The 25,995-nt window shown below is 36.9% G+C and overlaps 1 protein-coding gene across 3 annotated transcripts in view; it reads left to right on the top strand.

Moving 5' to 3' along the window:
- The window catches only part of THADA (THADA armadillo repeat containing), a 162,807-nt gene that overhangs the window by 44,129 nt on the left and 92,683 nt on the right, over positions 1–25,995 (top strand). For all 3 annotated transcript variants that reach the window (XM_080408573.1, XM_080408574.1, XM_080408575.1), the window contains exons 27-28: positions 13,049–13,138; positions 14,492–14,623. In XM_080408573.1, the coding sequence (XP_080264699.1) occupies positions 13,049–13,138; positions 14,492–14,623 (222 nt within the window). The remainder of the gene's footprint in view (positions 1–13,048; positions 13,139–14,491; positions 14,624–25,995) is intronic.

Consider the following 25,995-nt stretch of genomic DNA (forward strand, 5'->3'; position numbering starts at 1 on the left):
TTTTCTTAACATTAAGGTTTTGTATAAATACTAAGTTTTTTGTTAAAAAATTGTGTTTTACACTACGATGGGTTAGAGGAAAACAAATTGAATGTTCTAATGCAAACCTCTCTTCTCATAAATTAACCTTAAATGAATCTGAAATATCTTCCTTTTCACTAAGCCACTCTAGAGGTGTAGGTTTAAGTACATAAAATACTTTGTAAGCGCACAATTCCTGTTGAATGTTCCACATCTGGCAGGTTCACACTTCCAATATTTCTTAACAGCTGAAAAATCTGTCTTACATCAATGATGTTTTTGTCAGTCTTAACAGCAACTGTTTTAGACATTTGCAGTGCATCATACTGGACTCTGGTAGGACTTACGAGATGGGTCTGCATTGCCTGCAGAGGAGTGGCCAGTACTGTTTTGGGATAAGCTGAAAGAAACTTTGGTGGCACTAATATGGTCAAGCTGTAATGGCACATCAGTGTCATAAAATTGGATAGCCCTTAGGAGGGTTTCACTAGAGGTGATACTCGGATTGACTGTAGCCTATGAACACTCCGTGCTGATTTGGAGGCACACCACTGGCAGAAGTCCTGTGTGCCACCTGAGGTATAGCTGCACATGAGAGGATGCTGACTGCAGCAATGGGTCCTCAAGAAGGGCATGGTGAGGCAGCAGAGTGCTGAGCCTCATGTGTTGCTCCAGCAGGGAAATGCAAGTATGGCTTGATTCACAAAACTGTCCTCTGAGCTTTGTACCTCTTGGACCGCATGCTGTGGAGGGAAAGATTGGGATCGCTTCATTCTGGTTCTTATTGGTGATTCCCTAGTGGATTTTCTCTGGCAACCTTGGTATGTTGCAGCTTTTCAGCTGAAATACTGGGTCAGTAACAGTGAGGTTTCATGCGGTGACTGAGCCGTTTGAATGCCTCTGGTCCTTTTTCTCCAGCTTCTTCTGTGCCACGTTTTGCAAGCTGTTCCATCCGTGCCACCTTAGTTCCAGTGAATGCTTGCAAAGTAGTTATTAAGCTTTTAGTGCAGTGCATTGTCTTGTGAGGGGGTTGTTTTTGTTAAAAAGAAATTCCTCCCCCTTCTGTCTGCCAAAAATGGGCCACATGTATTTTGCTCAACTTTTTGTTTTTAGCGCTCTGGCTCTTTTTTTTTTTTTTTTTGACTTTGACAGATTTAGAAGACTTAATCTCAGAACTGTCTCAAGAAAACATGCAAAAGTTCAGGCTGACTCAGATAACTGTTACGGCTTTTACTGATTAATAGTTCAATAACAGTATGCTTGTTTAAACATAATTTTGAACAGGCTTCCTGCTTCTAAGTGCCTTTATAATAGGAATAATGATGATAAGGTTCTATTAACTTGTAAATTGAAGGTAAAATTTATGAAAGCTTTGTGCAGAAACAGACAAATTGAAAACAAGCTCCTTGACAAACAGACAAATTGAAAACAAGTTTCCCTCTGTGTTAACTACTTTAGTTATTCTGTTTGTTTTACATGTGTAATGTAAAACTATCTAAAATCCTCTGTAGCAGAAAATGTGGACTGTTCTTGAGGTTGAGGATGCTTTATGTCTATATGATTTCTGCTAAAAAATCTACAGCACCATTTTTACTTCAAGATTCTATCTTGTATGTACAGAGTCAGAAAAACATTAACTCACAGAAATCCCAGTTAAATCTCTGGGGCCTAAACACATATTTGAAGCCCTTGTGTGCAAACGTGTATCTGTGCTCTCCTGGACAGGGAGGATCTTCATAACCTGCTGTCTTAAGTCAAAGCCAGAAAATAGGAAGATGAATGTGGTAAACTGATCTGAATGAAAGTTGACTCAAAAGTGAAACATCCGAACAGTGTATGTGCTGGCCTGAGGTGACTTCAGTCCATTCATTTGTTTTAAATAAATTAGGGGCATAATGTTAATGTTTGTTTCTATTGAGTGAGTGAAATACGTTCAATAAAACAAAAATTACTGTAAACCTAACCATATGAGCAGATAATTTAGTTGCTGTTGTAGTTATAAAAGTTTTCATTAAAATGAATTGATGTAATTTTTCTGGGTTTTTTTGATGTAATTTTTTTCTGGCATGCAATTCCATGCATAATGTACACATCCCTTATTCATTAGCTTCACCATACTAAGTAAAAAAGCAGTTACTTTTCACAGAATGCTTCCAGACAGAAAGTATGTGGGTTGTTTGGGGCAAGATTTTTATTTCTTTTTTTTTTTTTTGTGGCAAGAGATTAAAGATACTAGTTATATAGGTAGTGGTTAAACAGAGTTCTTGGTGGCTCTCTAGAGATACATACATATCTCTTTATATGTGTGTGTATACATGCATGTGTATGCGCATATGCACACTCATGCATATACACAGTTCAACTTTCTAAAAAAGTTAAAAATACTTGTTTTATATATACTTTTATATACATGCATATATACTAACATGTTTGTGCATGTATATAGAAGTTGAGTGTTGATTAATGTGTTGATACAGCTATCAGGTTGTATCTGTGATGTTGGGTTTAAGTGATATTCCCCTGTTTTTATTCTGAGCCCCTTGTACACTTACTTTTCTTGCTAGTATAGCAACAAAAGTACTCTTGGAAGAGGACTTCACAAGTTATTTTAGTGAACTGTGTGTTGCATAATTATTCCTCTAAGTCACACTTTTCCTGAAGTATTTGTTCTACACAGGTGCTCTTTCCGTACCTGATTATACAAAGGGTATAATAAATAGCAAAACAAGAGGTATAAAGAGACTTGTACTTAAAAGAGATCAAAGCAAACCAGACCATGCAGTCCTTTGGAAATCTTGGCTAGCTTTCTTGTAAATAAAAGTGCTTCTAAAGCAGAAGGTATTTAACTACTGTATTTATACAGGCCTTGATTGACAGTTCAGTTATTAACCTCATAAAAACACAGCAATGTAAACTAGTAAGAATGTTTATTCTAGCACTTCTATCCGAAAGAAAATGATAACCAAGATAGAGTGGCATATTCTTAGTTCCTTTTAAGTATTTGTTTTAGGGCTGTGTAGCATAAAAGAATGTTTTTTCAAGTCAGTGAACTTAAACTATTTTGCTTACTGTTCTAGGATTTAAGTATTTTCTAATTCCTAACAAAACAAATGTTAGATTTATTGAAGATGCAGAGTCACCACCTCTTTATTGAAGGTGCAGATCCCACCACTTTATAATGATTCTTCTTTCCCCTTCATAGTGCTTTGCATTTCATTTGGGGTAAAAAAGAAATCTGAATTGTTTTTTGTAACTAACTTGATGTGGTTATAGAAAAGTTGTCCCTTGTCACTGAAGAGGTGTCCTGTATCGTGTTAGAAAAACAAGTATGCAATCATCTTTTATACCCTTGCTCTTGGGCTCATTAGCTGATGTATTGCACCAGTTGTTTTCTAATTGTTTTTTCCAGGTTTCATTGTGGTTTTTCAAGCCTCGCCCCAAAATTACATGGCCATTTCTTTTTCTTTTGTGGGAGCACCAAAATTCTCTTCTGCATGTGAAATGTTTGAAAGGAGCTTATCGTGAGTGCTGGGACAGGATTCAGGAATTTTTTAGGTATGTTCTTTAAAACAAAATTATCTGAAGCAAACTCTTAAAATTTACATATAATTACATTTCTAAAAAACCTTTTCTGTTGCTGTTGTCTCTATCTCTTAGTCAGAATGGAGATGATTCTCTGGTTGATGTCCAGAGGGACTGCTAATCAAGAGCTTTTATAAATATATACTATTTCTGAATTTTTAAAAATATATGTAAGCAGTTAATTTTTATTTCATGATCAAAACCCAGGTAAATCTCAAGAATTTTGTTGTTCTTAGTAGCAGCTATTGCTTAGTGTAATTGCAGTAGGTAGTAATGGCAAACAAATACAGGAAGACCAGAAAACCACTGATCTGTTAAGAAGGCAAGGTTAGAACCATGGTGATGGAGTGGGAGGTAGCTAAATGGAATCATAGAAACTGTAAAAGGATTTCTTGATCCTGTTTCCTTGATTATTTTTCAAAGCATGATCGTTAGCAACACTCGATCAGGTCAGCAGTGACTTTGGATGAGTTAAAATCCTCCAAAGATGGAGCCTCTGAGTAACATGTTTCAGTGCTTCATTCCCTTTTTTCCTGTTGGCCAATTGAAAACTCCCAAGCTATGATTTGTACCATCTGCAACTACTACAAGAAGTTTAGCTCTCTAATCTTTGATTCCTTCAAGTCGTTGTAGGCTGCAGTTGGATCTTCCCTGGACCTCCTCTTTGTCAAACACAACAAACCTGGCTCCTTCAGTTTGTTCTCACAGTGCATGTACTCTAGGCCATGTCCATCTGAGCAGCGGTTTGCTGGACCCTCTCCTGGTTCTTCTAACCTCTTCTGAACCTGGTAACCCAAAACTGGATCGAGGATTCACTGTGCCAGGTAGAGGAGGCTAGGAACTTCCCTTGATCTGCTGCCGCATTCATCCTAATGGACATAGTCCTGTATGTCGTTTGCCTGGTTTACAGTGAGGATGTGCCGTTGGCCCAAACAGAGCTTGGCATCCACTGCAACCCCCAGGTCCTATCCCATGGGGCTGTGACTGAGCCAGATGGCTTTCAGCCTGTACTGATGCTCAGGGTTATTCAGCCCAGGTGCAAACTTTTGCATTCTCTTTGTTGAACAGCATGAGGTTTCTGTTGGCCCAAGACTCAAGTTTCTCAAGGTTTGTCTGGACTGATCTTCTGCTGTCTGGTGTTTCAGCTACTCCCCCTAATTCAGTGATGCCTGCAGATCTGCAGAGGTTGCTTTCTATCTCATCAACCAAGTTGATAAAAATGTTGAGGGATGTCAGGGGATGTGGAGGATTCCACTGGTTACCAGCCAACAACCAAATGCGGCACCACTGATACCCTTTGGGCCTGGTGGTCCAGCCCAAATGCTTCCTTTATCCAAGTTGTACTCTCTCAGCTTCCCAGCTTTGAAAGCAGAGTGAAGCTGAACCTGTTTGAGTACAGCATTTTTCTAGTCCATTTTAAAGTTGTTTGCCTTAATAGAAATGTAGCTTAACTGCTTTCCCTAAAAAAATAAGAACGAGCAGATTCCAAGAATAGTTTTAGAACTATGAGAATTGTTTTATCAATCGTCACAAATCTGTTTGAGTTTCGTCTATTGGAATGTTCGCCACTTTTGGATTCTCTGTGCATTTAGGGACAAGTTCCTTTATGTTGGTTTTGCTGTCAATTACTTCTTTATGGATGTGAAACTGAAACCTGGCAAGTTTGGAGCCTTTCAAGTAGCATGTACACTCTCTTCCCAAATGCCGGTTATGGTGCTTGCCTTGGAATTTGCAGATTACCTCCTTGACCTGACCATAATAGGGTCACTTTAGGATAAATGTAAGGTTCTCCTCCTCTAACTTCAAGTCAAGTGAAAACTGCAATTTTTTTGTAGGTTGTTTTTTTTTTTTAAGAAGGTGTGAGCCACCTGTTCACCCTTTCAGAAACACACTGCAGACTTCAGTTTTGTTTAAAAATACAGGCAAGTTCTTAAGGGTGATCACTGAGTGCCTGGAACTTCAGAAAGGAAGTTCTAGAAAGTTTTTCATACTAACCTAGCGTGCATTTTGTAATCTGCTAGCACATAGTCTTAGTCTGGTTGATGTCAGGGGTGAGATTTGAAAATTACAGGTCGCTAATCTTTATATAATTCTTATCAGCAATAGTTAAGCACCAGTTGAACTGCATGTGTTTAAGAAAGGGTTGGATTTTCCATGCGGATCAGCCTGTCACAGAATCACAGGAGCACATGGTAGCAGTGGTCCTGCTGGTACATTGACTCAGTTCTTTTCATAAACAAGCTTGCTATTCTGTTCCTGTTATAAACTGACCACTTTGCATCTTAAAAAGTTTGCTTTTCCCCATTATTTCTGCAGGAAGACTCCCTGAATGCCACCTTCTCAAGTAAAACTTCTCAAGAATCTTGCTGCTTTGATCATTAGAAACTGAACTTGCAATGTGTATTTGTTCATGGCCATTTAATGCTCATTTGTTCTTATGCCAGCATTGTCCTTTATTTTAAATAATTATTTTCCCTCCTGATTCTTCCCTTGAGGTAGTTGTGGATGCCAGTCATATGTCCCCTCTGTGTTAATTTTGCCAGACAAAACAAGTTGAGGTTTTAAATCTCCTCTCAGCAAATTTGCTTTCTATTCCCTTAGTCATACAAGCAGCTTTTTTTAAGTGTCTCTTTTTTAACTGGGAGCTAGCTGTGAGTTATTCCAGTTTATGTCTGTCTTGATTGTTGGAGGGTGGCTTTAGTACTTCCTTGTCCGTACTGACTGTATCAGGGCTGATGTGTGACAGAACCACATCCGCACTTTGTCTTTGTCCTCTTGATGAGGGATCCAAAGTACCAACTCGTATGCTTGGATCCTTTTGCAGTTTCCAGCTGGAGACCTTCTAAGCTGTAACACATTTTTTCATTAGTCCTCATATATGCAGTTTTTTATCTGCTATTAATTTGATTTTCTTCTAGTATTCGGGTCTTCAAGATACCCAGTTTTGTTCCATAGTGTTTGAATCTTCCCTCCCTACAGACAGCATCTTGTAACTTTTGTTTCATAGATGGATTTTCATTGTCACACTCATAACTTCTTTTACTGTGGTCTTCAATTAAACTAATAATAATATTGGTCCCAACAATAGATTTGGTCCACCAATAACTGACTTGACGTGTTCTTTCTGGGTCTTTGTGAAGTCCTGTTCCTTCTCTAGCTTACCCATTTTATGTAATAGCATACCCTCGTTGCAGTGTATCAAGTATTTTACTGTCACTCATAGAGATTACAGTAGGGTTTCATCTGTTTAACTGAAACTGTAGTTTCGCTGTGGACCTCGTGTAGGTGTTTCCTCAGACTACCATGCGGGATGTTGTCTGCTTCCTGCTGTTTTCTGTGTCTCACAGGAAGCCCATGGGGTTTATCTCTGCTCTGAGCTTTTTCCTCAGAGCAGCTGCCCTGCTTTTTACTTTGAAGTAAATTTTGAGTAAAAAAAGTGTAGATTTCAAACATTTTGTTTGTTGAGATAACATTCAAGAGATCTGTTTGACTAAACTTATTTCCTTTGTCTAGAAATACCTTTACCATTCTTGGATGAGGTAGGGGTTAGGTTGGCATGATGTAGTTTCTAATAGTTTTGCACATTGCACTTCGTTCCATTTTATCTTACACCTTTATCTGTAACTGTTGTCTTTTACAAGTTTTTTATTTCCCTAAGTTTCTATATATTCTTGAGGCCAGAATAAAGGTCTGTAGTTTTCTGAATTGTTCTCCCTACCAGCACTTTTGTATAATTTCAATTGTTAAATATTTGTTTCCCTAGTTGTATATTATGCTGTCTTGCTATGTTCAAAAATCCAAGATAAGAAATTATCCTTTGAGTTGAATGTGTTAAATTCTTTTGAGTTTTGATTCCCCTTTAGTTAGTAAAATTTCTGGATTTTGTACCTTTATTGTTGTTAGCTGTCCTGCATGAAATGCAGTTGCCTCATAATCTTTAGTGCTGTTTAAGGGGAAAAAAAAATCATTTAATTCTTGAAGCATTTCTGAATTAGTTTTGGTCTTTATCATAACCTCAGTATAAAAGCATGTCATACATTTTTTTTCCTTGGTCTTTTTTGTATAGTTGAATAAAATATTTTCTACTTATTTTAAGTTTATGCTTCTGAAGTTTATCTTTGTTAATAGGGAAATAAATTTCATATGTTTTGAGACAGAATCTAACCACTTAACAGGTGATAAGGGCTGGGGAAAGAATATGAATGTCAAAATCGGCAGTTAAAACCGAGTCAAGTTAGTTTAGTTGAGCTGCACGGTGGGGTTTTTTCATAGTTTAATGAAGGCAAAAGAAACAAATATGTAAAATGTGGATTATCTTTATATGTCTGTCATTTTGAGTGACAGTCTTGCCAAATTCAGTCCTGGTTTTTAAATGTTTTAAATGAAGAGGGCTTCATGAAAAACTACATTCTTGGTCTTGGTCTTTCAAAATACATCAGTCTATATTGTTTTTTTTTCACATTCCAAATCTGTTTTTCCATTTTTAAAATAGTATTCTTATTTCTCCTGTCACCAATCTGAACATTTATTTGTCAGATGATCTGTTAGCAGTATTTATGTTCAAAAAAAGCACTAGATACCCTTAGTGCCCTTGGATTCATTGTTTCTATATCCCACCTATGCTATACTCAAATATGAGCATGTTTACTGCAAATGTTCTTTAACTTGTCAGTTACTAAAAGCAGCATACAAGGTTATAAAGCCTTCAGTTCTGAAAAATAAATGAAAGAACAGAAACAGGTAATCTTTGACACATGTTGCAGTAAAATGATACATACGCCCTAGTGTCACAGCATGGTTTTAATCTACAATATTCTCTTAAGTGCACAACACAGCTTAAAAAAAGAACACTGTAACATCCATAGTTTTATTCTTAAATGTATTTCTTTAAATGAAGTTGAATAATTCACACTCATTATGCATAAAGGTGGAATAGTTATTTATAAAGATGCTAGCTGTTTAAACATAGATACTTACCCTTGCATTATGTAGCATCAAGTTGCTACTCAGACAAACATAATGTATTGTGACCAGAGATGTCACAGATTTCAGTGGCATTTATGAATTTGGTTTTAGAAGTTTGATGATACTGAATGTCTTCAACCCCAAGTTCTACTCAGAAAAGTGATAAAGCCAAAAAGCAGTGCTAAATGAATGGTAGAACTACTGAAAATCAAGAGTATAATAAGGGCGATTATTTAGGTTATATTTAGGCAGATTTAGGTAATTTCAGAGGAAAGTAAAACTGGTTTTTGCTTTTTTCTTAAAGAAGCATTACAAACTAGATTGCTGTTCATGCTTAAAATAAATTAAATTAGACATTTCCTTAAATTTTATAGAGATTTGCAGTTTGCTTCCCTTAGTTTTATAGATTTACAGTCTTCTTTTGTTATGTCTCTTTTTTTTAAATTAAGTTTTACTACTACAGTTGCTGATTTTTTTTTTTTTTTTTTTTGTAACTTAGCTGTGATTCACTGTTGTCTTCCAAATGCTTACTGCTAAGAATTAAATTCTATCCTTTGTAGCATCACATGCCTTCAGAATAACTTCTTGTCTATTTATATGAACTCTTTATTCTGTGAAGTATCTTTCTTGCTGTCATCCCGACCTTCTTCCCCCTGTCTGGGGCAGGCAAAAATAGGGAAGAGTTTGTTTGATTCAAGGGCATGCAGAGAATAGTTAGGAGTGCTGGGTGTAGCTTGATTCTGTATAGCATGGTACATACATACCTCTGTATGTCTGTTTTTTGTTAATGGAACATCTCTTCGGGTAGGAAACCTGAGTTAAAATGGGAAAGAAACTCACGTGTGTCTCCCCTTCTATGTAAACACTCTTTGTCAGTCTGTCTTCTGAAAAATGCTAAACATGACTGCAGTCTCTAGCCATCAAAATGGAACCTTTTGGGAATGGGTTGTACTCAAATTTAGTCTGGCTTTTCTGCAGAGTTACTTACCTATGACAATGCGTGAACATTGTTAAACTGTAGAGTATCTGAGTTGTAAATATTGTGTCTTCCTTTTTATGTACCACAGCATTCTGTGTGTATACAGTTTTGCAAACTTTTTACAAGTGAATTTAGGAGGATGTAAGTACTTCTGTTGGTTTATCTCTCAACTTTTTGATATCAAACATCATTTAAATGATATACTTAAATGTCATTTTACACTGGGGAGAGGGATTTTATTGTAAGCATCACAAGCCCACTGATAACTTTTGTATTTTATTACCATGCTCCCTATTTCAGTAAATAACCTTCCACTAGTCCATTGTTTAGGTCTCAGTAATCCCATTTGAAATTCTGGATTGTGAAATTCTCCTACTTGGGGTTACTAACAGGAAAAAAGAAAATACTATTATAGAGCCTGTGCTTGAATGTACTGTCAACGATGAGCTCTGAAACAATATAAAAATAATTTCAGCAGGATGTGGGGAAAAATACTGGTGTCTTAAGGCTCTTCCCAGTTACTTCTCTTATAAACTTGTTTTAGGGTGAGTAGATGTAAAATCCTGTGATCTGAAAACTGTTGGTTTTAAGGATTTAATTATGGTGGCTACATAGTGAAAAGCCTCTGTTTGAATGTGTCAGTGACTAATGAGAAGACAGTTATTTATATTTTTAATTTAAACCTATAATTCCATGTCAGATGTTTTAGAAAAGCAGGGAGAAGTTCGTTCCATGAAAGTATCAGCAGTATTTTTTTGATTGTTTTAGCTCACATTTAGTTGATCTGTTCCTTTATAGGTATGTTAAGGACTTATCTTCTTTTAAAGATATGGATAGCTTATTAATTACAAAGCCTAACTCACATTTGTGTGTGTGTGTGCACGTGCGTAAGTGTGTTTCTATCACTAACATGCATTAGCCAAATCTTAAAATCTATTTTTCAAAGCACTGTAGTTTTTGATGAAATTCATAGAAAATATGTGGCTTAGTGTCATGAACATTTTTGAAAAGCAGAATCATTGCATTTTTTTGGTGTTCCAGTCACAGTTCCTGTACGCAAATACTTGTGTGTGCCTAATAGTACATACATGTTTCCAGGAGCAACAAGCATGGTCAGTAATCAAAAACAAAATAACTAAATACCTCTGTTTTACTCAATCTGGCTGTTTTGCTTTCTGCTCGTTCTGCAGTTGCACATCTCACTGCCTTGACATCCCCAGGTAGCGGATTCACAGTTAAGTCTGTGCTCTGTGTTTTTGAGAACACCTTTTCATTTTGCAGCACTTGTGCTAATTTGTACTGTTTCTTGTTTCCTCTCTGAACTGGAAGAAAATCATCCCTTGACAACCAGTCAGCTCAGACCGTTGTGTCATCTTTTTTTTTTTTTTTCTTTTCTTTCTTTTTTCTTCCCTGAAAGTGCCTTTGGACATCTTTTCTGCAGGTACTGCTGATTAATGGTTTTGATTAGACTGCTCTTTCACCTCATGTAGCTTATGGAGCAGTAAACCAAGTGGGAGATTGTGTAAGTTACCCACTTTGGTAGTTAGCATTTTGTTTCCCTATCAAAAAGATTCCTGAAACCACACTAATTTCAAAGAATTTCTAGGCATTGTAAGGATGTTAATTTCCATTATTTAATACCGATTCAAACTTGGCCACTGAATTTTTAATACATTAAAAATGGGCGTATTAAAAATACTCGTGTGAAACGCTAGTTGCATATGGCCCTCTCAAGCCTCTAACCAATTGCCGTCCATTCCATAGGATACTTAACCTCAATTCTGCTTTTGCTTGATGCACAGTGTGGCACGAGAGGTGATGGTGTCACAGCATTTTTCATTGATTTTTTTTTTTTTTTAAATATAGAGTTCTTGATGTTTATGTATGAAAACTCAACAGCAAGACAGGCTGTTTCATTTGATACACTTAGAGCTTATGTTTTGTGCTGTCTCTGGCTTTGCATCTTGAGTTTGCTACTTAATGTATGTGCAAAAAAAATTGAAGTTGTTTTGAAGAAGCTGTTAAAAGAAATTACATGAGTGTTTTCTGCTTAAATAACCAGTGGTTATCAGCACTGATGTTTTTAAACCATCGTCGTTTGTGCTTCAATTTATATTCACTCACAGTTTGAATGCTTTTTTTAACTGAAATATTTTTTGCAGATAGAACAGCTACTGCAAAGTCCTTGGTCATGCCCTTAGTTACAGCAGTTCACTGTACTGTTCTTATGTGCCTAGGGGAAGCTTGCCCTACCTCTTGGAACATTTGTTTCCATCTAGCAATCTGGTTTTGCTGTGTTTATTCTGTGGCCTGTGGCTAAAGCATGTTATGTTAGCTGAGTGCTGGAAGAAGCTCTGTTGATGCTTCCCATGTGCTGATTTACTCTTGCATGATTTGGGGGTTTTGTATGCTTATTTTTACGCGCTTTCAAACTTGCAGTCTCATTGTTATGTTTCTAGACCTGGATCTGTCTGCTTGTTGGAAGCTCTGCATTGGAGTCATGCTAATATGTACTTATTTATCTTGGTTGATCATGTGGCAAGCAAATTGTTCAGTTGGCTTTCTTCTTCTAAAGGGGTAGCCTGTTTTTTTGTTTGGTTTTTATTTATTTTTTTTTGAAGGAAGTCTGTTTTATCTGCATACCACGTATGTCTAATTAGAACCTCTCCACTGTAACATTTAAGTGGTTCTTGATTAGACAATGCTAAATGGTTTCCTATAAACCAGGAAGCCATTCTTTATCTGATCAGAAGATTATAAAACAAACAAATACAGAAGATTTCTACTTACCTCTTTTTAGCTTGGATTGATTTGCTCTTGTGGTTTGAACTGTGCTGCCTTATTAACTCTGGCTAGGGATGAGTTCAGTAGGTATTGGTACATTGCTCTGTTTTGAATGTGGTTGCTCCATCTACACAATTGAAAACATGGCCTGGAAGTGCCACCACTGCCATGTGCTGGATGCAGCACTGTGTGGAGGGCTAACAGAAGGTCAAATGCTTCCGTCATTGTGTTTTACAGGTCTGTGAATTACTATTCTGAGATGCTTTGCAGTGTCAGTAAAATATGAGCATCTGTTAGTACATGCCTATTAAATATACTTTATTAGCTATTTAGTACAAGCCATACTAAAGCAAGTGTAGTCTTCCCTTGTTAAAGCAGAATGTTGTTAAAATGGTGCCAGAATTTAAGCTGCTGTATCTCTTTTGTGTGTGTGATTAAAGGGCTACAGTCCTTTTTTCCCAAAAAGGCCTGACCATTTTAGCTGACAAAGTGTTAGTATGCACACGTACAGACAGAGTTACTTGTGTAAATGACTCTGTATCATCTTTTTTGATGAAAACATTGTGCCTTGTTTAAAAGGAATGCATGATGTGTGATGGTTTTTCCAGCTCTCTGACATCACTGTAGCATCAGATATCCAACAAGTAAACTGGTATTTTGAGTGCAACTAATTACTGTAGAATGTGAATTGTAACTCTTCTTCGTTCCCTTCTGCAGAATGACAGGAAGGGAGTTTTTCTCTTGGTTTCCAAGTCTTTATCCTTTCCTTCTCAAGCAGTTGGAGGCTGTAACCAATACTTTGAACAGGTAAGAGAAAGCTTAGAAATATAAAGTGCAGTGAAAAGGTTAAACTGACTTGTCACATACACCCTAATGCTGTTCTTTTCATCAGTGCTTCTTGAAACAATACAGTTCTACTAGTGTCTGCTGCTGAGTTATTTTTCCTGTAACTTTTGCACATTACAGTAAGTCTGTGGAATATGAACTACTGTTGAGTAATTAGTAGTTGCCACATTCCTAGGATCATATGTTAAAGAATGTGTATTTTTTCAGGGAAAGACAGAAACCGGGTGTTTGACTGTCTCATGTTTAACAATGAGACTTCCTAACATTTTAAAGTGATAACGGGGTCGTAGGCCTAATATAACCCTAAATGAACACTGACTCTGAGGAAGGTCCTTGAGCTCTTCTTAAGGACTCCACAAATGGTGGCTTAGAACTCCAATTTGATCAATGCAGATGATATCGTTTGGGATGACACTGATGCTGTTACCCCCAGGTTCATGAACTTTTAAAGTAAACCAGTGCTGGCTTTGTTTCTTCTTAAAATGCTGTGGTATAAACAGTGGAAGTTCAGCAGCTGATTTATGGGCAACGGGCCTGAGGTGGATACTTGGGAGCAGAAGTTTCACCAGTTGTTGCATGTTTTGCAGTTGCTGCTCTGAGAAAAGAGGGTGTATATATTCCGCACAGCAGTCTGCTTTACTTGACATTTTGAAAGGTGCCAGTGTCGTCACTGGAAAATTTTGGGAATTCTTTTAACTGAAAAAGATGGAAAGCTGCTGCCTGAGATACCGGCCTTGAATGCTTTTTTCCATGCATATTAAGGCTTGTATGTTACCATTAATCATTAACTAAATCAAGAAGTGTTGATTTTGACTTGGATTTCTGATTGTTTTTACAGTATGACTAGTAGCCACTTGGTGTCAATGACAAGAACTATTCTTTAATAAAGCCTGCTATTTAATAAATACGCATTCCCTTCCAGACTAAAAAAAAGACACTTTTTTAAAACCATCTTTTTCTAACTCAGCTTTCTCAGTTTCTGAGTTTCTAGAGTGACGTTATCTATGATGGTTTTTAATATTACTTAAAAGCGAAGACAGGTCACTGTATTAGGAATAAAGGAGGCCTGGATTAATGTAGGAAAGCAAAGGCGGCACAGCCTTACGTGCCTTCATACAGGGGTCCCCAGTGGTGTTGTAGGAGAACTGGATGCCATGTTTGATCCCAGCAGGGTTTGCACATTCTTGTAATGATCAGCCTAGTGTACCTCCTTGAACCAGAAACACAGAAGGTATTGTGTGTGGAAAGGTCTCAAGACTAGCATGGAGGAGGATGCTTTTTTCACCAAATGCTTCTTACCATTTTTTTATTTAGTGAAGCTGAAGAGCTGAAAATCCATCCAAGCCTGTTCCTTTTGCTTTTAATCCTCGGAAGGCTTTATCCATCTCCAATGGATGGTACTTACTCAACACTCAGCATGGCACCATTTGTCCCATTTATTATAAGGTAAGGTGATTTTGTGGTGGTTTTTATATTATGTGCGCTCTTTCTTGCATCTTTGAACTTTTTTCTAAAATGCCCTTTTAAGCTCTCTTCAGTGTTAATTATTATTAAATTACTACTAATGCTTGTTTTGAGGGGTGAGACAGCTTTTCAGCTCATCCAAGCCGTTGTATGACTTGGTTTTAAGCCTTCCATCAGTAAACGCTGTACAGCATGGTTGTGGCCACAGAGAGGGAGAGTAAAGGAAAACTGATGACCTTGACTGACTTTGGCAATGCAATTTGCTATGCAAACTTCTGATGGGTTTTTCAGTCCTGCAGAGTGATTGTTTGTAACATTACATAAATGTAATGACTAATACATAGATTTGTAGATGTGTGTGTGTTATATATCCATTTTGATCCATATATATAAGTATATATAGCTAGATGAAAAGTCATCTCAAAGGATATATCCATATATTTAAGTTTTTATACAGTATAAATTTCACTTATGGTGGTTACATCAAGATATTCAACAGATATTACTGCTATTCTCTATGCCGCTGGTGTGAGATGGGTAGCCTGAAAAAGGAACAGGGCTGTGGCAAGTGAGGAGAAATAAGCATAATCTGTATTTGAGAGGAATCTTGCTGTCCGTGTGAAAGCTTCAGAGCAATAGGAGGAGAAAGTTCTGTACTTAATGTTGCTCCTTTAGTAGTGAAACAAGATAAAGTTGTTATCCTAAGATCTTCCAATTTTTATTTTAAACTACTGTTTATGTTAAAAAATAATAATAGCTCTGCTTATTCTTCACAGCAAGTGTGATGTAACTCTTGCTTCTTAAAAAGTTTTTGAATTTTCAAGAATAAATAATAACCTACCATTTTTTCTTAAGAGGAAAACCCCTTGTAGTTAAAAAAAGGTTTTAAATGCAATGTATTTAACAATTAAAAATTATTGGTTTTCTTCTGTGTTTGAATCTTAAATGCATTTAGGGGAAATGTTTAAAACTGGATTTGTTAGTTACATCATTGATTAGCTCTGTTTTTATGCCAATACACCAGAGAATGCTTGCTTATATTATTTTTTTTAATATAATGTTTCAGCGTATTTTCTGATATCTGTAATAGATTAACTTTTGATAAGCTTCTGATTACAGCTTTTGAGTTTTGTCTTTATATTATGACTGCTGCTTTTGGCAAGGTGCATATACCCGCAAAATAACTCTTCACACTTAATTAGCTTATTCTCTCGAGGTCCTTTAAATCCATTCAGAAGATGTGGGGAGAAAAACCCAATAAAATCTGTGAAAGAAGAACCTGAAACATTTAAGAGACCTATATCATTGCATCTACCTTCCTTTAACTATGCTCCTAAAGAGAGTGGTGTGGCAGATAAAGATGATGCTTTCTGCATTTCCTTTCCATTGAATTTAGCAGTAAGTGTTGTGGATACAGGTTTAAGACTACAATAAAATTCTTGCGTATTTCAGACAGAAAATTTTATCTGGGTGTGTAGACATGCTTTTTCTGTCAGGTTACTTAGCAAAGCATTAGCATTTTTTATGGTTGCCAGGGGACAATACCAAGGATTCTGCAGGGGGAAATGTGTGTGTTTATAATATAGCTCAGTGTGCTGTTTCTGGCTCTGTTTCTGTGAACAGCTCTTAACGCCCTTGTTCTGTGAATACCATGATTGTTTTCAGTTCACTCTTGACTGCATTAGTTGAAATACATATGGGTGATTACCTGGGTAAGATAAATATGCTGCTGTTTTCCCTTCTGTTTCCCTTCCTATTTTCTGTTCTACAGGAGTAGATAAACGAAAATAAAAATCTTTCCTATTAGTTTAGTTGTTCTTTAGAAGGTAGCAATGAAGATTGTTGTGAAGTAACCACTTGGAATCAAAGAGAAAGCCTGGTGCTGAAGGCCTTATGCATCAGGACATTAAATTGTATATATTGACTGTCCCTTTGAATTGCTTAATATAGTATTGCATTACATAATTTCTACATATAAATATAATTACGTGTAGCCCAGTGCAATTACAACATTTAATTGCCATATTTTTACTGTGAGATTTTTATATTTGTGTCACTGTCAAGGAAAGATACTGCTTATGTGGTAGGGAGAGAGGAGGGGTGAATATAACCCATAACCGATCTTCAGGCTCTTTCCGAGGCTCGGCGCACAATGAAGAGGCATTCATTTGTGGCTCTGGACAGAGCACTTTCTGTGTTTGCAAGCAAATGAGCAGTTCTGTGAACAGAACTGGGTTTAGCAGGAAGAATTCAAATTGGGCTTCTGAAGAGTTTCACTTACGTCTGAGTGGAATTTTCCATCTAGTGGGAGTATTGCTGTGGTTGCTCTGACCGTGCTGAGACGAATTGCACAATATGAGTAGGATTAAATGCTACAAGGACAAATCTCAATCTCTGTATGCATGCATACTCGTTACTCCCTGTTGAACTAGGGCATTTGATTACCTATCTGCAGTTCTGTTAAAAGTTATTTTTTCCCCTTTCCTTTTGCAGATGTTTTATTTGGAAGGGAACACTTTGATTCACAACTTATTACCTCATCTTTTTTTTTTTTTTTTAATAGCTAGATAGGTCTGCTTTAATGGTTACTTTCTGAGATGAAGGAATGTACAGAATGTTTTCGATTAACAAGGGAGGTAATCAGGAGGTAATGTTTTAAGTATGAAACAAAAACATAACCTCCCTTTCGCCTCCCCCTTCCAAAGACCTGTAATCTCTTTAGACTGATCTAAATTTGAGTTACCTTATGTCCTCTTGTACCATGGCATTGACAGAGTGTTTGTTTAGTGTTAAATGTTCTGTGCTGAATGCTCTGAAGGAGTAAAATGGATATCGCTGTATTGACTTGGATACTTTTCAATAATTGAAGTCTACCCCTATTTAGGAGTGTGAGTGTTTAATCCTTTGAGAAGCTTTTAAAAATTAGTCTTAAAAGGATAAACAATGTAAAATTTTGTAAAAATCTTGGGGTGTACGTGCCTTGTTTTCCACTTGACAAAACTGTTTTTAATTCCCAGTGCGATTTCCACTTCAAAATTTTGTCAGATAGACAGATTTCAAAACAGCATTGCTTCTAGGTAGGTTGTGTTGGAAGTCATTGAAGAAATTCAGTCTGAGAACAATTTAAATAGAAATGTGAACATCTTTCCATAAAATTAACACAGCTATGAAATAGACGCTGTTTTCTTGTGTAGAATTTTATAACTCGCATCTTTATGTAAAATGGAGGAGCTAAAATACAAAATCCCCTGATGCTGTTTTTAGTCTGGGATTGGGGTAGGTGGCAGTGGGAAGCACTAGTCCTTTACAGCTGTTCTTTTCCCCCTCCTGCCCCCCTCCATCCACCACCCCGAACTGGTATAGTGCTGTTTTGGTTTTGCATTCAAGTGGTGGGCTTGGAGTTAATATACAAGGATAATTACTGTGACTGTTAGTTAATGACGGACACAAAGATGCAAGGAAAATAATTGTGTGTGGCGAGGAAAAATTTTCTGTAGGATGGAGTGTTGTCAGCTGCTCAGTTACTGTAAGTCATTCCTAAAAGCGCTTGGAGAAGGAGAGGGGAAGTCCATGTCAGCTGTGAGCAAACTGGCAGCTCAGTTGCTGCCATAGTAGCTATGATAGGAAAGCTCAAATAAATCTGTTATTTAAGTGGGCTGGATGCATCTGCTGGAGGGAATGTGGATTTACATTGGTCTAATTATCCCATGCCTTGGAAAGGCAGAGGAAACAGCTGAAGATGGTATGATTTCTCTTATTGGTACACTTTTTCTTCTGTTTGCCTTTTTTTGGGGGGGAGGGGGGAAGCTACAACATTCACAGCTTGCTTGTCAGAACAGACTCTTTGAAACCCCCTATATAGGCTGTTGGCAAAGTCAGCTCTGTAAATTTCTTAAAAGATGACTTGGCTAACATGGTGGGAGCTGTCAGGAGTGCCCCCTGTGCACTGCTGTGGTGCTGGTGGTGCCCACCTGCTGCATGGGATCCCCCACAAGTACCAATGCAGTGTCCCAAGGGGTTCCTGTGAAGCATGTCCTTGTGCAGTGCTTGCAGAGCCTGCGTCCAGCCGTGCTGGTTGCCGGCTGTGGGGCCAAGATGGCGTTCCTTCAGTAAACTCTATTTTCTTGGGCTTTTTGAAGGGGTTAGGCCAAAGTCTTAAACTCTAAAAATCTGTTACCCTAGGGATTTGGTGGACTGTTTCTGGATGCATTAAGTGAGTCTCACTTATTATGTTTCTTAGTGGAGATTTACAGCTGTGAGTCTGCCCTCCGCAAGAAGTGATGCGGACTGTTGGCCCCAATTTCTTTTGAAGTTGCGGGGAGGGGGGTGGCGGGAGCAAAGAAAAATCCTGGGGGCCACAATTCCACCTGAGTCTTTAGCCCATGCGTGTAATGCAGTACTCTTGGTTTTATTGAGTGGATAAATACACTAAAGTTTTGTTGACTTACAGTTAAATCTTTTTAAAATCAATCCAGATAATGTGCAGGTTACAGAAGATTTTTCTTAAAATTTAAGAGTGAAATGTGAGATCAGACTCCTTTAGTGAAGTCCAAGAGGTTTAGTTAATAACACTGAGATTATTCCATAAATTGCTCTGTACAAAATGCTATTCAGAGCTTTTGTCAGATACCAACAAGCTTAGAAAGCTATTTTAAAAATGCTGTTACCTGAAATACAGATTTCTAATAGAAGTAGGAACTTAAGTTTTGATTTCTTACAATTAATTTTGTTCTGCAGTTTTTATTGGCCCAAGTGGATCACAGTCCATCTTTTAAAAATGTTTGTTGGAAATTTAAAAATAGGCCTTCAGTTGCACTCTGCCTGAGCCTAGTACAAAGGACAAGTTTTCAACAGCTCAATGATCTTTCCCTTGTAACGAAGCAACCTCATGATGTTGCATAGTACTGTATCACCCAAATGCGGTTTTCAATTGCCTGATACATTTAATATATTTATGTTATTGTGCTGTGTTTTGCCATTGGCTGATTTATATCTTGTTCTTTGATGCTTTCCTACTAAGATGCAAAATGTCATTCTGATTCAGCTTTGCCTGTTTTTTTTCTCTCCCCATTATTTTCCACTTACGTTTACAAATTCCTTGCATATTCTTTTCAGTCTTCATTGCTCAGTTTACTTCAGATAAGGGGGGCAATATTATTGCCATAGTTCACATCTTTTGCTTTTGAACAATAAACCCACTTATATAGAGAGGCATACGTAAAATTATGATCTTACTATTGTAACCTGTGTATACTAATGTTGCAAATCACAGAGTTCTGTGTTTTAGGCAGTGTGAAAAATGTGTATTAAATAATTGAGATTGAGCCAGGTTTATTTTAGCTTCTTAGGAAGCGGAGCGCTTGACCGTGAATTCTGGGGCTCTCTAGGAGTCACAGATTTGTCTTATTATCTTATAAATCTGAGAGAGCTTGCTTTTTAAAGAAATGTTTTAAGGAAAAGGACCCAAGTATAGTAGTATTAATATTTTAGAAGGTGGTGTGAATTTAAAAATTCACTGATTAATAACGTTACTTGCATGTGGGTTGCTGTTTTGAAAAAAATATTCTTTGTTAACCTATACCTATTAGTTTTATTGCTCTGTGTTGTGTTTAATTATGTTAAGTTATATCTGTCATGTGCCCAGTTCAGTTCCATTGTATCCCTGTGACAAAGCTTGTGTAGGCTTCACAGGAATTGGGTCTGGGCTAAGATGGAGTAATAAAGAAACAAAATTCAAATGTAAAACCAAGAGTGTCTGTGAGACTTTGAAATAAGTTTAAAACCTTACACTGAATAAAGAGCACAAGATGGGGGAGTGAGGTACTTTTGATAAAAGATCTCTTCAGTTTGTTTTGGAAGAGCTTGATTGAAGTCAGTCATGTATACCTCATTAAGATTGCTCTTTGTAAGTTGTTTGAATTCAATTTCCCTGATTTTTGTTTTGTTTCACACATGTACAATTGCATATGTAGGTCTAGTATATTATCCTGTATCTGACTTGAAAGCAGCCATCTGACTTTCTGTAGGCTAAACACTGCTATCCTTTGGTAAGTGGCCAAGCAAGATAGCTGAACAGTTGTGCTCACTGTGCTTCGTCTGCCTTTCTCCTCTATTTCCTTTTTCCTTTATTGTACCAGCAGGAGAATTAATATTAACACTTGCCCATTTTCAACTGTCATTTCTGTAAGACTTGGAGTCTTATCAGGGATCTGATAAGCAAAGACATCTTGTGGGAATGCCTTTTCATATTAGATTAAAAGAACTATGTATGTTTATTGCAGCATTGTTGTATTAAAATGGTTGCTCTTGATTACAGTTGTTTATAAAAGCATTTCTGGCTTTCTGTATCATATGCATATCTTCTCAGTCTTTGGTCTCTGGTTTTTTTCTTCCTTAATCTAATGTCTGATCAGTATAACTTCTTAGTATTATAACTGTCTGCAATAATTTATTATTTGGAATCCCTGTGATAACTACTAGGAGCAGGCTCTGACCCATTGGAATCCCCTGTCCTTGCTGGGGAAGCTTGTGGGGCTGACCAGTCATTGCAAGATGAAGACAGATAGCCTTTTGAATATAGGCAAGGTTCTCAAAGTACATGAACTGGCATAAGCATTGGAAAAAAGAGCAATGTACACCTCTAAAACATACATTGTTTTTAGATTCTTTCTGTATTTTGCAGTGTTAATCTCTTGTTTGACATCTAAGATGGAAGTTTTGCATGGCTGGGGAAGAAGGGAGGGAGAGGAATGCATTTACCCTTTGAGCATAACTCCTCTTGTGAGCTGGAACTGGCTTGGAACTCTTCCATTTCTACTTAGTCTATTTTCTGTGCAATCGTGATTGCATAGTGAATAGCACTGATGTGTAAAAGTATTTATGGGTCACTGTAAGTGTTTATTAATAAGAAGGTTTTAGGCTTTTTTTTAGCATATTTAAGAAATGGTAAAGAGTTTGTCGCTTTCTCAGTTTTGATTAAGTTCAAATTGTAGTCCTCTCTAGTACTACAATGTGCTTGATTGGCAGTAGGCTGTTCAAGACCTTCTGATCAAGTAAAAAAATCATTGTACATTTTGTATGTTCTTTGCTGTATTCCTCAGCCTTTTCTCTTAAACTGTGGGCAGTTGTTCTTTTCATGCTCAAGTGATGCTGATGGGGAATATTACAACCCCTAGATACTCATCATTGATTCCTTATGTATATATTCCTTTATATATTACTGATTCCTTATATATTCCAGATTTCACTGTGTTCATCTGTTTATTTTTCATTGGCAGATTATCATCTGAAGCAATTTAGGAAATATTCACAAACTGTAGGGACCTGTCAGATTCACGGGAAGTAGAAAGTGATGTCTAGCAGAGAAGTGTTCATGACCACTGAGAGGAGCTATCTCCAGTGTTGCAGATTCCTGAAGAAGAGGGCCGATGGCTGGTATCCTAAGTTGAAATTTGGTGTATACTACTTCTCGTTTGAAATATGATTCAGTAAAATGTATGGGTTGCTCAACTGTCAACACATGATTGGCAAAGTTGTTGTATTATTAATTTACATACTTAAAATTACCCAGTCAGTAAGTACTTTGCTGGTCAGGATAAGTAGCCAAATATTAACATTTAGCTTGTTCTGCAAATGTATTTGCGGGAGGGAACATGAAAATGGAGACAAATAATGCATTAACTGTGCAGAGGATGGTAGGCGTGTCAAGGAAAACCAAGTACAATGATATTTTGAAAAGCCAGTATTTTTAACGGAAACCAGCCTACGAGGAGTCAATATCGGGAGAGCTTTTTGGCAGTGGACTAGCTGCTTTTGGTGGTATGGCTGGAAGAAAAGCGTCTTTGAAAACCAAGATCCTTTGGTTGTTTTCATGGGTCTGATAGTAAGTTTTGAAAATTGCTCTTGTTACATTCCTGTTTACAGTTACCTGAAGCTTTCTAAATTATCAGGGTGTGCTGAGATTTGATTGATACATTCAGCTTCCCTTTCACAGAGTTAAAAATAATGATACAGTTGCAAAGACAGAAGATAATTTGTCTACGTTTTTGTTGTCTTTTTTCCTGTTTTGGTAGTAAGTGGTATGTGTTTGTTTTAGTTATTCTGTAGTTGTGAAACATCATAATAACAATTCACAAATAACAAAGTTGAAATATGGTTGTGAATTAATATTTTTCTTTTACATGACCTTGAGTTAAGAGCAATTGTATTTTCTCTAGAATGCTGTGCATGAAAAACTAATGGAAGGAGCTCTAAACAAATAGTTAAATAAATGTAGAGGTTGGCTACCTGGAGATAATGTTTAAGATTTCTTGATGATAATAATGCAATAAAAGAGATGTTATTTTAAATTGTGTCAGCATGTTCTATAGCAAATCTCCATTTGAAGATAACATATTTCAGTTGGTCTAGGCTTATACCTCAGAGATCTTAGTTTGTTGGCTGGCTGAACCAGAGCAATTCAAGTTTCTGTTGTTGGTTCTGCTTGGTATCAGTTGGCCACTTCTTACAATAACCTAGGTCTTGGTGACTAGAAGAGAGAAGTGTCTGTAGTTTCTTCCTAGAAAGCCCTTGGAAACATATGGAGAAACAGCTCCTGGCATAGCCTGTGGGCAGCTTTCACAAATAAAAGGCTCTGTACTTTGCCTGCATAGTTCCTGCAGTATTTACAGCTACTCTTGATTCATTAGAGTGCTTGTGTGGAAAACATTGCCCTTACAAAAACATAAAGTTTTATCTTAATTGCCCAAGTTGGAAGAATAAAATACTTAACTTCTAGCCTCTATATACATTATGTTTGGGCAACCATTAACTTCACTTTAAAGAAAATAGATAAGAATGTAGAGGTTTAGTACTGCATAAATAACCTAAAATTAAACTTGATCTGTTTCTGTCCCTGGATACATTCAGACATTCATGTGTTGATTGTAGATCTAAAACCTCCGGCAAACTGTTGATACTTTTGTAATGTTTTTCTGCTTCTCAGGTAAATATTGAGATGCTATATCAAAACCCAGATTGTTCTGGGTTCTTTTTGGTTCTTAATTTCAGATTAAAGAACAAAAAATTGTCTTCAGGCCAATTACAATACAGGTATCCACAGTGGAATAAATTTTAAAAACTAAATGCTTTGGATACTTTAATTGCTAAGGGAGACAGAACTCTAACAAAATGGGAGAGAGTTGTGTTTCTTTAGAAGTAAATACAAACGAAGGAAATCAATAAATGAATGAAAAAAAATAGGTACATGTATAGCAAATTATTGTTTAGATTCTAGAAAACCTTACTCTTGCATTAATGAATAAGTACTATCCTGGTGATTTGTCCCCAGTATAGGAGTCCAATTTATGTTAATTGTGTGGAAGAATGAGTATTTTTTAAATGCTATTTTTGGAGCTCTGTTTGCTTGGAAACGTGTAATACTGAATTTGAAAGTTGCTAAAATTAGTCTTTAAGGAGAGAACCTGAAGGGAAAAAAGTGAACCAGTATGTGATCATGAGGAATTGTTGTCTAAAAAAAGTGTATTTTTTTGAGTTATTTCACTTAATACAGACAGCACAATGCTCTTGAATCTTAATAACCAAACTCTTTCTAATAGGAACTGAATCGGTTGCTAAATACTTGTCTTTGTGATCCCCATCCATGTTTTCTCCTAATGTAACGTCATGGTTTTAATTCTTGCTTTAGAGCTGATAAAATAACTGTATAGCTGCATGGTGCAAGAAAGAGGAAACCCGTTTCTCATACAACTTACTGTGTCTACATAGAATCAGGCAGAAGCTTTATTACAATTTTTTCTTTCCAGTGCATACGTTAGGACCTGGTGGAATAATTAGCTCCAGGGTTTAAAGGATACTATCTATCTGAATTTTATTTATTCAAGTTTTTTAATCAGTTTTATCTTTTAAAAACCTAGAGGCTGTTAAAATGCTTTAACTAGCAGGCAGAGTTGGTTTGTTTGAACTGCCAGTCTGCCTTTCATGCCTCATGCTGCCCTCTTCTCCCAAACTCTTTTTGTGATGGTGGTGGGATACTTGATTTGACTTACAAGATTAGAGGCTCCTTCTGCAGAAATTCCATTCCTTGTTGTTCAGGCTGTTCTCCCATTGTTTCAGTTCTGTTTTCATGGCTGCTCTTCCCTCTTCCAACACTTTGTGAAGGCAATGGATGTGAATGTATTTCAGCTGAGAACAAAATGGTGATGCTGCGATACTATCTGTAGGACTGCATAAAGTACTGTTAATAAGCAGTGACATAATTAGTGATGCAGAGATGTGACAACATCAAGTAAACTTGGAGATATTTTCTCCTTGTTAATCCTTTTAACAACTGTAGGTATTACTTAATATAATGGACGTATTTTCAGGTACAAATGTGATTATGTTCAAATTAGATCTATTCATTTGTTTCTGTAACCTTCATATAAAAGGTAATCCTTACTTGGTTTGTTGAGTTGGGTAACAGAAGGTCTGTTGAGGGGGAGTAATAAGAAAGGAAGTAAAATAAGCACATAGGAAACACCTGCAGTTTTTTGGTTTTGGGGGATTTTGTTCCCAAAAAAAAGTTTAAGATATTTTTATTTACAGCTAGTGTTCTGTTGTTTGTAGCCAGAGTAATAAATTAGATACTTTGATGTGTGCAGAGGAGTATGGAATCTTTGTGCTTTGTAAGAGTTGGTCATAAATCTTGTCAGTTAGGAAGATTGTTCAGGATCTAAGTGTTAAAGCTGGAGCGGAGGAGTGGAAATGCATTGAATCCACAGTTAAACAAAGTGAAACCTTCTCAGATTTATTGACTTTTTGTTCTTGATCATGGCCTGTTTGAAGTAAACATGTTTACATCCAGTACCTCGTGCACCTAGATAAACAGTACTGAGTTCAGCGTGGAGTACAGCTTCAATAGTTGTTAACAGCCCTCAGGATTTAATAGGAATGTATCACATGAGGATTTTGAACGTTTCATTGCTTGTTGCTACCTTGAGAGACAATAAAATCCAGTTAGCATACTGGATGTTTTTACATAATGACATTTTTGATATTTCTTAGTTTTTAAAGTCTGTACATGATGTGCATGTAAAGAAAGTGTCGCATACTGAAAACACTTCCCCCCCACCCCCCCCACCCCCAAGTATTTTTCAAATCAAAGACAATGAAACAGTTTTAAATACAGGTTTGCACACACATATGCCCTAACAGATGCCAGACTCCTTTGCTTGTACTTGCCTGCAGAGGTGATGAGAAGAGGCAGCCTGCAACAGATTTTAGTCATGTTGTTGGCAGGTGAAGCTCAGAGTCTGGATGGTGAAGGGGCCAAGGTTGGAGGTCCTGTTCCTTTCTGCAATGTCCTGGCAAGGCAA

This window comes from Falco punctatus (assembly GCF_963210335.1).
Source record: "Falco punctatus genome assembly, chromosome: 12".
Lineage (NCBI taxonomy): Eukaryota > Metazoa > Chordata > Aves > Falconiformes > Falconidae > Falco > Falco punctatus.